The 12,500-nt window shown below is 31.3% G+C and overlaps 2 protein-coding genes across 4 annotated transcripts in view; one reads left to right on the top strand and one right to left on the bottom strand.

Annotated features, from left to right (window-relative positions):
* Positions 1-12,500, top strand: part of LOC108684071 (RING-box protein 2) — a 51,548-nt gene that overhangs the window by 120 nt on the left and 38,928 nt on the right. The window contains exon 1 of the mRNA XM_018188117.1: positions 1-227. This exon is cut by the window's left edge and continues 120 nt beyond it. Coding sequence (XP_018043606.1) covers positions 74-227 — 154 coding nt within the window. The 5' untranslated portion in view covers positions 1-73. The remainder of the gene's footprint in view (positions 228-12,500) is intronic.
* LOC108684070 (facilitated trehalose transporter Tret1-like) overlaps positions 3,867-12,500 on the bottom strand; it is a 28,442-nt gene continuing 19,808 nt past the window's right edge. The window contains exons 1-7 of one of the 3 annotated variants that reach the window (XM_018188112.1): positions 10,902-11,054; positions 10,328-10,433; positions 9,083-9,208; positions 6,697-6,820; positions 6,257-6,430; positions 5,678-6,066; positions 3,867-5,477 (exon numbers count right to left, since the gene is read on the bottom strand). In XM_018188112.1, the coding sequence (XP_018043601.1) occupies positions 4,896-5,477; positions 5,678-6,066; positions 6,257-6,430; positions 6,697-6,820; positions 9,083-9,208; positions 10,328-10,411 (1,479 nt within the window). In that variant the 5' untranslated portion in view covers positions 10,412-10,433; positions 10,902-11,054 and the 3' untranslated portion in view covers positions 3,867-4,895. Of the gene's footprint in view, positions 5,478-5,677; positions 6,067-6,256; positions 6,431-6,696; positions 6,821-9,082; positions 9,209-10,327; positions 10,588-10,901; positions 11,055-12,500 lie in introns of those variants that run through there. The other 2 variants (XM_018188113.1, XM_018188111.1) reach the window with 2 other exon arrangements.

Genomic DNA, 12,500 nt, shown 5'->3' with positions numbered 1-12,500 from the left:
TGATTGCGCTGATCGGATCGCGTTTATCTCCTCGCGTTGTTTCGCGTTTCGCTAGCGTTTCTAACCTCAAATCATGGGCGATTCCGAACAAGATCCGGGTGATCGAATCGATGGCGACAATCAGAAGAACGATAAGATGTTTACTCTGAAGAAATGGAACGCCGTGGCTATGTGGAGCTGGGACGTCGAGTGTGACACCTGTGCCATATGCAGAGTCCAGGTTATGGGTAAGCTACGTTTTGGTTATGTTTTTGTTAACTTCGCATCATTTCGCTTCCGATTTGATCTTCTCTTTCATCTATTTCGCTCCGTTATAGAAAACATTGCGTTACTTATGTTACATTAATTATGTAATCACGCATTTATGCAGTAAGAATTAATTTATATTTTTTACTTCAAAACACAACAGCAAAAAGTGTTATTTATTTCTATCAGAGTTTCTACCAATATAAATTTAATCTTAACTTTTTATTCTTTATCTTTTTCTAATTCTAAACATTTGAAAAAAGTTAAATCGAAGTTAAAATTAATATATATTGTTAGAAAGGCATTATCATGTTATAATGCAAAATTTTTGTTGGCATTTTATGCCAATAATATATATAACATAATATGTAAATAGTGTATCAATCATGAAACTTTTTTCCTAGGAAACGTGAAAAATAAAAAATTTCTCCATTAACTTCAAATTTTGATTAAAATTTTCACTTTTCATTTTCCATCTTAGAAATAAAGTTTCATAATTGATATCCAAAATGATTACACATCACCTAGAAATCAAAAAGAATTTGTTATTTCCTAATGAAACATATCATAGATGATCAACGTATAATTAACTTTCATCTCGATTTAACTTATTTTTTATTTTTTCTTAAACTTAAAAAAGAGAAAACTAATAAAGAGAAAAAAAGTTAAACCGAGATTGCAATAAATCTACATTAATAGAAACTTAAATATAAGAAATTTATGTATAAGTGACACAATTTGTTATTGTGTTTCCTAGTAAAAAAAAAAATTAATTTTTACTGCACAATATGATTTATATTACTAAATTCGATAGAATTTATGACAAACACTTTATTAAACTCGATAGAATTTACGACAAACACTTAATAAAATATATTTTTGATATATTTGAACTAAGCTATTTTGTCTTACCTATTTTTTTATTATTTTTTTATTATTTGTGATATAAAATGTCTCCGAATGCGTTCTTTTTCACACTGCTATCATTTTATCCTTTTTTAATATCTAATGAACAACAAGGATAAAATGATACATGATATCCACTATGCATGAAACCGAATTCACCTTTCAACTTAAGTTGAAATGTTGTAATGTTTTTTATGAGTTCAATGTGTGACAACACGAAATACAAAGAGCCTTCATGTTATTATTTATTATAATGATTGTGGAATGTTTCTGGTTGAGTCATATGAGATTATATATATATTTATTTAAAAAACTGCTTTTTATTCAGATTTTCAAGGACTTTTATATTTTGATTTACGAATTTTGTTTTTACTATATATCATGTAGCATTTTTATACATAAATTTTATTCTTATTGAATTGATAATTGCTTTTTGTAATTACACGTCTTTATTTATAACAAAAAAATTGAATAACATTGCTAATATAATATTATATAAAAATATCAAAAGGAAAGGATAAAAAATTAAAGTAACAGTTTTACATAAATGTATCATTTTATACATCTGTAGATAATCTTAAAATTATACCACATAATAACTTATTCTAATAAGTTATTCGTAAACATGAGTATTAAATTATCAAAAATATTCCGCCATCTTCATTGTGCTTTGGCAAATAGCTTATGAATAAGCGGCAGGTATTACTTACAGTAGCAACAAATATAAACAGTAAATATAAGAAACAGAAATGCCGTGATTGGTCGTTGTACTACAAAGGAGAGTAATAACGTATTCAATTCTTATATAAAACAAGATATTGTGCACTTATTGCTTTATGTGATATCAAAGTGAGTACATTAACTTCGCATAATCGCAAAGGAATAGTCTTTTGTTCGAATGTTTATTTTCACAATTTTAAAATGAGACTTTGCCGTGGATTTTGTTTGTGTACTTACTTTTATGTAAATGTTAAAACGAGATTTCGCATGCTGCAAACGACGTCTATTGTGAAGGCGTTCCAACGTTCACTGCCAGTGCTGCAAAATCTGTAGTGCACATACATCTAGAAAAGAAAGATTTAACTAAAGTATCTAAAAATATATCTACATAAAGATTTGAAAATAATTTTGTTGAACTATTAAAATAATTACATAGATATCTCAATTATGAGCACTTTTGCAAAAAGTTTTGTCATTCTAGTAACTAATTTGAGCATTCTACATAATTATTTTAATTGCCCAACAAAATTATTTTCAGATCTGATTAAATTTTTAGATACTTTGGCAAAAACTATTCTTTCCGTATAGATTTTCAGTATTGGATGAATATCGGAACGCAGCCTAGAAATGCGAGAGAGAAAAGAAACTACGAGAAATGTTCTGCATGTTTTATCGTTCTTACACTTCTATCAAACAAGATTCTCTACTAATAGAATCTTTCTACTCGACGCACGCAACTACAAGCACACTCTGATAAAATCTTATAAAATCGTATACTTGATATTTTACGTTTTCTAACGTATTTCGTCAGTTGTCGATTATGATATGCATTTAATTTGCACTATGCCAAACATACTGCGAATGTACCCGGTCACATGCAGTAATTCGGAATAGATAATAAAACTTACATATTTACATTGACTATAAGTTGTTAAATATTTCACTTCATACAGGCAATGCGAACGCTTAAAAGACATCGCAAAGTACAATGCTGATTCGAATGTTTTAATTTTTGTAGATATCCTCTAAAAATAATTTTCTTAATCAATTTTGATTTATTTAATTTTTAAATATCTTCCTTTATGAAAAATATATAAAATAGATTTGTTTAATGTGTACATAATTCTCTTTTTTACAATCTCAAGCGATAAATTGTTGATAACAAATATATATAAATATGTATCAATAATTTATGTAAAGTATATAAATAATGTATTCCTCTATATAATATAACATCTTTCACAACAATTTGCCAGCGAATCTCTATTAAATTATTTGACCGAGAACACTCGTCAGGTGCTCGACGCAGCTTTATCCTAACTTTCGAACATAGGCGACTCAACTATATTACAGTTGTCTAAGGTTTTTTCCTTTAGCGTTACATATTCTTACGTAACTTTCTAAGAACTTCATCTCGACTTTACAACTAAGTTTCTACTTTTCGTAATCCTTCGTAATCATTTAAAAATATATATCTGCTATGTGTTATAACGCTTAAATTATCATATACGTATATACGTATATATTTAAAATCACATCCCACATCGATACAGCCATCCGATACCAAGCATCATTAGTTTAATACGAAGATTACGATAATACGAGCTGCTAGAATAATAATGATCAATTTCTTCAATGCTGATTAACCATAATCAAAGCTCAATTTTCATTCTTCCTCTCTTTCTAAATTTCGTCTAAAAATAAGAAAGAGGCAATAGAAAAATAATTGTCCAATTACGATTGAAATTAACAATTTTTTTTGAACGTAAATAATATCACTATGGCGTAAATCTCTTCGACTATTTACAATTCGTAATTACTGTGGCGATTGGTTTTAAACGATTTTTTAGACGTTATTGTCGCATGGGAAATTCGCCTCTGTTCGAAAGACCGGTTTCTTGGTCGGCATATAATGTATGTACACACACACACACACGCGCGCGCGCGCGCGCGCACACACACGCACACGCACACATATGTATACATACATATAGTATATGTATACATACACATACATACATATAAAAGTACACATTACGCGTGTTTTTAATTCAAATTCAAGGTGCACGTGACGATTAATCGTATCACACAGAATCTATGCGATACCACAGCCCCACGCAAATTACGCTATAAAAAAAGAAACGCACGCTCGCGCGCGACTAGCGTTGACCTACGCGTACATCTAACGACAGTATTATCTACTATATTCTAATAGAACAGTATCAACTTGAGGTAGGCCTTGTAGGACTGTCGGGAATAATAAAAACAATTGCAACTACACACCTAGTCAACAGCTGATAGTCACATATTTTGCCATTTCCGCGGTGGGAAAGCGTAACACATTTATATTCCACGAAGCTACTTAATTGGCCTCGCAATTTGGGTTCTCGACAAAATTGGCACTAACTTATTAGCTCTGATCCTCGTATTGAATAGGAATACATTAAAGCGAAATCTGCCGAAATCATGTTTCACGAGGCTAATTGAAGAAGCGAATGAACGAAAACAATGTGTTTTTATATCTTATATCGTAAGATTCTGTTTAAAAATACAATCGAGGAATTATCTTAAGCAACTTTTTAAAAATATAGATCTTTTACGAAATCGCTATTGCACTAAATTTTTCAATAGAACCCAATTGTGTGCCTCTTCAATTTGTTTAAAGAGATGTGAAGCACTTTCGTCCGCATATTTCTACATACTATTCAGATCTACGACCGATTTCTATCTTTTATCGGTTATTTCCGAATCGCTCTTGCTCTAACTTATAACAAATATATCTCGCGAAAAGGAGCCGAAGATCTTGGAAATAAGAATAAAGAGGAAAAGATAAGAAGGAAGGAACAGAAGCTTCACTTTACATAGAAGAGAGAAGTATAACCTTCGAACCTGAACTTTCCTTCGAACTTCCCTTTAAGGGAAAGCATATTTGTAAGGGAATCTTTCCCTTAGAAGGACACCGTAAGGAATCCTATTTTTTACTCGAGTTTCTTTATCGCGAGTCGCGATCGGAAGTTCAGCAGCTAGCACGACATCGGTGTCGGTTTCATATTGGCGACTGCGCTCATCCTTCTAGTTGGACCTGTGAACCTCTTCTCGATCTCCTCGAGCGACCTGCCGCGGGTCTCCGGCACACTAACGATCACGAAGACGAAGCCTATCACGACGATTATGCCGAACATCCAGAAGGTGCCGTGTGCACCGATCACTCCTATGACATCCTCGAAGGTCTTTGTTACAATGAAGGTGCACATCCAGTTGAAGGCGGTCGCGATGCTCGCGGCGGAGCCGCGGATCTTGGCAGGCAGGATCTCACCCATCATCAACCAAGGAATAGGCCCGAAGCCTAATGAGAAGCCTATCACGTACACAATCAAACTGACCAATGGCAGCCAGCCGAAGGCCGACACGTCCACATTCATTGACTTCACGTAGAAAAATCCACCAAGGGAGAAGAGAGTCAGGGCCATCAACACGGCGCTTATGTACAGCAGCATCTTCCTGCCCAACTTGTCGATTACAGACGCGGCGACGAAGGTAGATATGAAATTCACTATCCCAATGATTATGGTCGAGAGATTCTCATCAATTGTGCTACCAGCGTCCTGAAAAAAAAAATGTTTGTTGTTTATTATGTGTCGGACTGTATTTCTCGAAATTAAAAAATTTATTTGGCATTTATTTCGTGCATTATTATCATCATTTTATTTTCATGATTTGATTAGAGAATTATGTATTTAAAAATTATTGGAATATTGGACTGGCGAGTCAGTAGAGAAAAGTAACTGATTAATATAATACGTACTTGGAAGATCTGCACCGTATAGAATATCACCGCATTGATGCCAGACATTTGTTGGAACAACATTAGACCCAAAGAAATGAGAAGAGGTTTGAAGTGTTTACTTTTCATTAATTCCGAAATTAGATTTTGGGAAATATTTCGCTCGCTTTCGAGATATTCTTGATGTAATTTCTCGATCATAGTCAATTCATCCGTTATGTCTGCGTCTTTACCGCGCAACCATTGAAGAGCTTTTCGGGATCTCTTTGTTTTTCCCTTGGAAATGTACCATCTTGGCGTTTCCGGAATTATGAACATCAAAATCAAGAATGGTAGTGGTAAACTCGCCCCTAACAGCGCCAGATTTCTCCAATCTAGATACATACCCGCTACGAAGCATAGTAATATTCCTGCACATTGAATATAAAACCTTTATGAATTTGTGGGACATACTTTACAAATATATATCTATTTTACAAATATATATATTTATTTTTATATTTAAATAACATTCACAAGTTTAAATATTCGAATCATATTAGCAACGAACACGTACACATATAAATCGATAACAAGGTTTACATCTTCTATTTAACTTACCGGAGTTACCAAAAACGGTAGGCATTAAACCAAGAGTACCACGCACTTCTGTCTGTATCGTTTCGCCTAAGTACACAGGTAATGCTAAAGAAGCAACGCCTACGGCAAAACCGCATATCGCACGCCCAGCCAATATCATCGGAATATTTTGAGCTAGCGCGATTAAGAGCCATGCTGTAAAAAGTATCATATCATCATATAACACGACCTATTATTTACGGGTAACAGTATTCGGAATACAAAGGAAAAACGATGTAACTAATTTAAATAAATGATGGTAGACAGTGATGGGACTTATATAACGTTATTTACTATAATATTTTCATTATACTATAATTTGTTCATTATACATATATATGTCTCAATACGTATATATGTTTCTATATTATATCTCATTACGTAAACATTTTTTTATACTGTGTATATTTCGATAAGCTTACCTCCGATAAATGGAAACGCTGTAGCAAGTGTTGTCTTTTTCCTTCCTATATATTCGATGAGCGGTCCTCCAGCGATGCCACCGACAAGTGCACTCAATGGCATAAGTGATCCAATCCACATGCTCTGTAATATAAAAAATTTGGAATGATATATATATATATATATAATTTATAAATTTCACAATTAAGTTTAAAATAGATTTTCTGAGACATCATTTATTGCAAGTTTCTAATTGTTAATTAATTAATCAATTATCAAATAGAATATCTAAAGTTAGTCAAAATTAGTCTTGAAATTAATTGCAATATACTTCATACAAGTGATATTAAAAATTTAAACTTCTGCCCGAATGTATTATATAATGTCTTAATAAATCTATAAACTTTTAATATATAATTACAATTTTTTTTTAACAGACATTCCGTAGAATGGTTAAAATTTATTATTGTTATGTACAGAAGCGATTCGGGATTGAAAAAGATTTATATGACAGAGATCGATTATATATGACATGCTGTGCATATCGACAATCCTTGATCGTTTAAATTCATTGTTCGAGTAACAACCGTGTATAAGCATAGTTTTATTCATCGTTGATCCTTCGAATATAAATAAGGTCGGGAAGCCGCAAAATGTCAAGGAAAACAATTGCGAAGGGTAACCATTTTGGTTGTTCATCCGTTGTCGTGTATTTTAATTAAGTTATCGCAACGCAGAAATGAGTTACGAAATCTTTATTACAAATGAGATCACTAAACGCAGAATAATTGTTATAATAATTGCTATTACAAAATTAATTGGTAATGATTTTATTGTGATAGATTTTAATAAAATATTTTTTAATTAATTATTAATTAATTATTAGAATATAACTAAATTAAATTATTAGAATATTTTAAATATTTATATTATTTATTTAATTTATAAAAACAAAATATATATATTTAGAATATATTATTTTGAGAGTATTACAAAAATAAATTCGCACAATCAGTAGTTATGCTTTCCTATTTTTACCAATAGATACAAAAGTATATTTTACGCTAAAGATTAAAAATAAATTTATTTAAATCTTAGTATATCATCGCATAGAGATTATGCATTAATTAAAAATATTCCACTCAGGATAATCTTAATATAAACGAATAATTTTTAAACACACAGGAAAAAGCAATAATTTTCAAATACAATATGTATATAGCTCTTTAAACAATTAATTATATTTTGGCATGTTAAAAAAGTAATCATTGTAATAACATTTTGTTGTCTTTCGTTCTCAAATTTATTAAAACGGGTTTCCCGAAACGAATGTTCTACATCACTGCTTGCGAGGCTCACTTTTGAATGCAGAAGCATTTTATTCATGCTCGCTTACATATCTGAAATCAATTTCCGATATCGTCACAATATTGAAACTTTATGACGAAATCGGCGTGTCTGGCGAGATGACCAATCGCGTTCTCGGCCACTGAGGCACAACGGCTTCTTCGCCAATACGATTGCAATCAGGTCATCGTGCCCCTGACCAGACACCAATGACGCACTTGAGGTTAAATCTTTTAATTATCCATTGACTTTTGAATAACGAAGGTCGTACCTTTTCATACGCATGCGTAGAACGCGGTAATTTATAAGTGACGCGTTTACATCGTTTATCATCGATGCTTAACTTTGGCTTCTACTTTGTATTGATCCGCAATGCATCGCCGATAAACAATCCCGTCGGATTTTTCCTTGACATCATAAATTTAATTAAAATGTCTTTAAACAATATCTGTTTGAAGTAAGCAGAAATAAAGAAAATGATATCATAAATATCAGTTTCATTCTCTGATAACTTCACATAACAGATATAAATAATAAAATAATTAGTCTTTGCAAAAATAATATTTATAGATATTAAAACATAGCTACTGATTAGACTATAAATCAAATGAAAATATCAAGCGATTTTGAAAAGACACTTTTTGATTTCGCAAAAAATACAGTGAGTCACGAATATAGTTGTCCAAGTTATTCTTATGCTATCGCTAAACAGTTAACGCATATAATTGGCAATTTAGATGTTCAAGAAACCGTGTCCAATTCCCACAATCTTCCACTTCCGATAATATCAGATTTGTATGATTTCATGGTCGTATATCCACGGATTGCGACTTTATTTCGAATACTTTTATAAATACGTTTCATCGGAGATCGCTTCTCTATATAGTTTTTGCAAACTTGGCGAATTCTGTACATGCATGTAAAGTACAGTATGCCTAATAAAGTGCGCGATTTGTTTTTCTGTACAATAAATTTTTAACGCGTAGGAGTTAAGGATAGAGTGGATTATATTAAAAAAAATGTCAGCAGTTAGGAGAGCTGAGACAGAGCTGGACTCACCATCTGTTTGGTAACTTCGAAGCTCGCTGTAGCATTATCACGCATGGACACCAGCGCTGGCGATGTATAGGAAGATGAATAGCCGACTTGCATTGAACCCAATGACACCGATAATGCAGCTAATATCTGCAAACAGATTACAAACCGCAAAAATGTACGAAAGTTTGAACGTGAATTTTGACTTTTTTATAGGCGCCTACTTATAAATTAAAAATCTCTTTAAATCTCAATCGAAGACCAAAGGGTCAATTCTAAGCAGAATCATAAGGTCCGTAACTTGTTCTTGTAAGATTTATAAAACTTATGACTGAGTTGTAATTCTATGCGTCAATAAAATGTACGGTTATTCGTAAATTTTACAATTAGTAAGAAGCTGTAGAGCTACTGTACAAATTTATAACCATTTCAGTCATAAATTCTTATAAGCCTTACGAGAACAAAGTTATGATTCTATATAGAATTGATCCATAAATGTGTCGGAATAAATTCAATCGGTAAGGTGGATTAGTGAAGATGGAGAAGTGTCAATAAATACTGGAGTAAATGTAATTTTAAATCTTTCGCGCAGAAAAGAAATGTAGAAATTATGAGGATATTATATTTTTATGTCTTGTTGTCGAGTATATTTCCTTTGCACGCAATTATTGTGTATGTAGAATCTATTTTAAAATAACAAAGACTCGAGATCGACGTAATAATTTAATTGATATTCGATCAATTGTACGATTTGCGTCATAGAAATCATGCCGAAAAAGATTGCGACATTCACGTAGAAAATTTTCTATTATTTTCGCAATCCTTGTATATTCAAATATGACTATAGTACACAAAATCTTAAATATATAATCAATAAAAATCATACAACCAGCGAAGAAGTTATTCTTGGAAAAAAGCAAAAAATATTGATTAAGTTTGTTCAATTGTATATAGTTGCACAATTTTCGAGAAAAATAATTTTCAATAGAAAAATTGTGTTTATGTTTTCAAGATTATTATAATTTAATTTTAGAAGAACCTTAAAACTAAAAATGATCTTAATAATTAATATCATTAAATGGAGTGCAAAATTACATAAATTCTGATATTATACATAACATTTATCAATCCAAAGATTACATCAAGATGTTTTTTCAAAATTATACATTTTTTATTTGTCTTTACATGGGAAATAGCTATATCTATTCAATTATTTATAGCAATAAAAAAAAATCTAAAGAACAAAAAAAATTTCGATTAACTTTTTACCTGAGTGACTGTGCATTTTGCTGTAGGCGTGTTTACCGGCAATTCGATGTTTACATAAGTGTCCGCTCGCAGAAGAAGTTTCATGATTACGGATAAATCGAAGAACCTATTATGACACTATTTTGTAATACTATTTCCAATTGCAAACACGATTTTCCGATTAATGAAACTTTGATACCAATCTAACAAATCGTTCGAGTCAAACAAACAGCATTGTTCTCCAACTACACGTGAAGACGACTACAATTGCGTTTCGCGATGGGAACTAGAATCAATAATTTTCGATATTTCGATAAAATATCGAAAATTTCCGGATTGTTCCGAATATTATATGAATAAATAAACCAATAGGATAAACTGACAATAAGCGGATTTATTCTGATTAGAGACTCTCTAATTCTAATAAAAAATCTGTCTGAATTATGGAGAATATCATTATTGTTTGTTTCGTCGAGTAACAATGGTAGATCGATTCTGAAAGTCTGTAACTCGAAAACTCGCGTTCTTATATCGGGGTTGTCATCTTGATGTCTCGGCAAACTTGATTGTAGAAGAAACCAAATTTAAATTAAACCTTCGAGAGTCCCAAATCGTATTCGAGACGAGAGATGAGAATTCACTCCTATATCGTCGACCGGATACCAATTGATCTGGTTGAATTGATAGTAAAAAAAAAAAAATGAATATTGATCGCACACTGATGCGAGTAGAAGTTTTCGATGTCACAGTATAATACGAACTATTGACATTTGTGGACCGCGACGGGTGATTTTATATAGAGAGCAATGCTGGGGGCCGGCCATCCCTTCCCCTCGCAAGTCACGTCGTTGAAAACTTAGTAGATCACTACTCCTATCAGATGATCGCAAACCATCCATTTGATAAGACATCTTCGTTTCGCGCCTTCGACGACAATTCAAATTTCGAGCGAAAAGATGAAGAGGAATATATGTATGGTTTAGCATAGATTTTTCTGGAGTAATTTCGAAATGTGATGAACTCTCATTCAATATAAAAATCATAGACTATAGCGTCTCTAAAGCAATTTTTTTGATGATTATCTTGTTTTTGGAAACATATTTCATTCATGATGTAAGAAAACAACTAATCGAATTTGCATTCTCGAAATTCGAAATGTTTTTATGGGAACACCTAAACCGTTATAATTATTTCGAAATAGATATGTAATATAACCAGCGAGTTATATAAATGTGATTTTTTTCTAGAATTTCACGAATTATGATTTTTTTTTACATGGACATGTAAAAAAATGACATGCCATTTTTTCTGACATGTTCGCAGGATATTATTTTTCGATATTTAGGCTCAAATTTAATTGGCTGTTTGCTGGATTCGAAAATGTTACACCTGTTTCTTATTACATCATGATTTCATTTTCTGTATTTGCGTTCTCCTTGAAAAATTTTACACCGTTTTTAAATATTAATAAAATAGAAGCGACAATGCAAGTTACAAATGTCGATGAAATGCAAGAATATCATTTATTTAATTATAATATTTAATCATTTGAAATATTTAACGAAAATTATCATAGAATAACTACAAAAACTATTAGTAGAGAGTATTAGTATGAGATTATTAGTATGAGAATTTATAAATACATATTCGTATTTACACTTCACTTTATATGCACATTTATTTCTAGTTTTATAGTATATGTAATGTAAACTGTGTATGCTAAGTGCATTTATATATCGATAAAGATAAATATAAATCATCGAATCCCTTTATGCACTTAACATAGTATGTAATCTTTGTTTATATATACTATATTCTTTTGGTATATCGTGTTTGCTGTATCAATAAAGACTAGACATACAGACATACATACTATATAATCTCTGTTTATATATACTGTATTCTTTTGATATATTGTGTTTGCTGTATCAATAACGACTAGACTGACGATAATAAAGAGTTTGTTAATATAGCATACATTGTGTATACTGTATCAATAAAGACTTAAGTATTTTATTATTCATTCAATCAGCTCGCTACTTAATGCAATAACAAGAACATTATTCTAAGTATGCCTATCAATTCGACAATTAATTATAAAAAATGAGTTATTCATTGTTTTTCTATTTCCGTTATGTCGATTAAGATAGAGAGAAAAAAGTGATTAAAAAATAAAAATTGCATTAGCATTTTC

Source organism: Atta colombica, unplaced genomic scaffold, assembly GCF_001594045.1.
Source record: "Atta colombica isolate Treedump-2 unplaced genomic scaffold, Acol1.0 scaffold126, whole genome shotgun sequence".
Classification (NCBI taxonomy): domain Eukaryota; kingdom Metazoa; phylum Arthropoda; class Insecta; order Hymenoptera; family Formicidae; genus Atta; species Atta colombica.
Note: the sequence above shows the minus strand (reverse complement) of the source record. Positions and strands in the feature narration are given on the sequence as shown.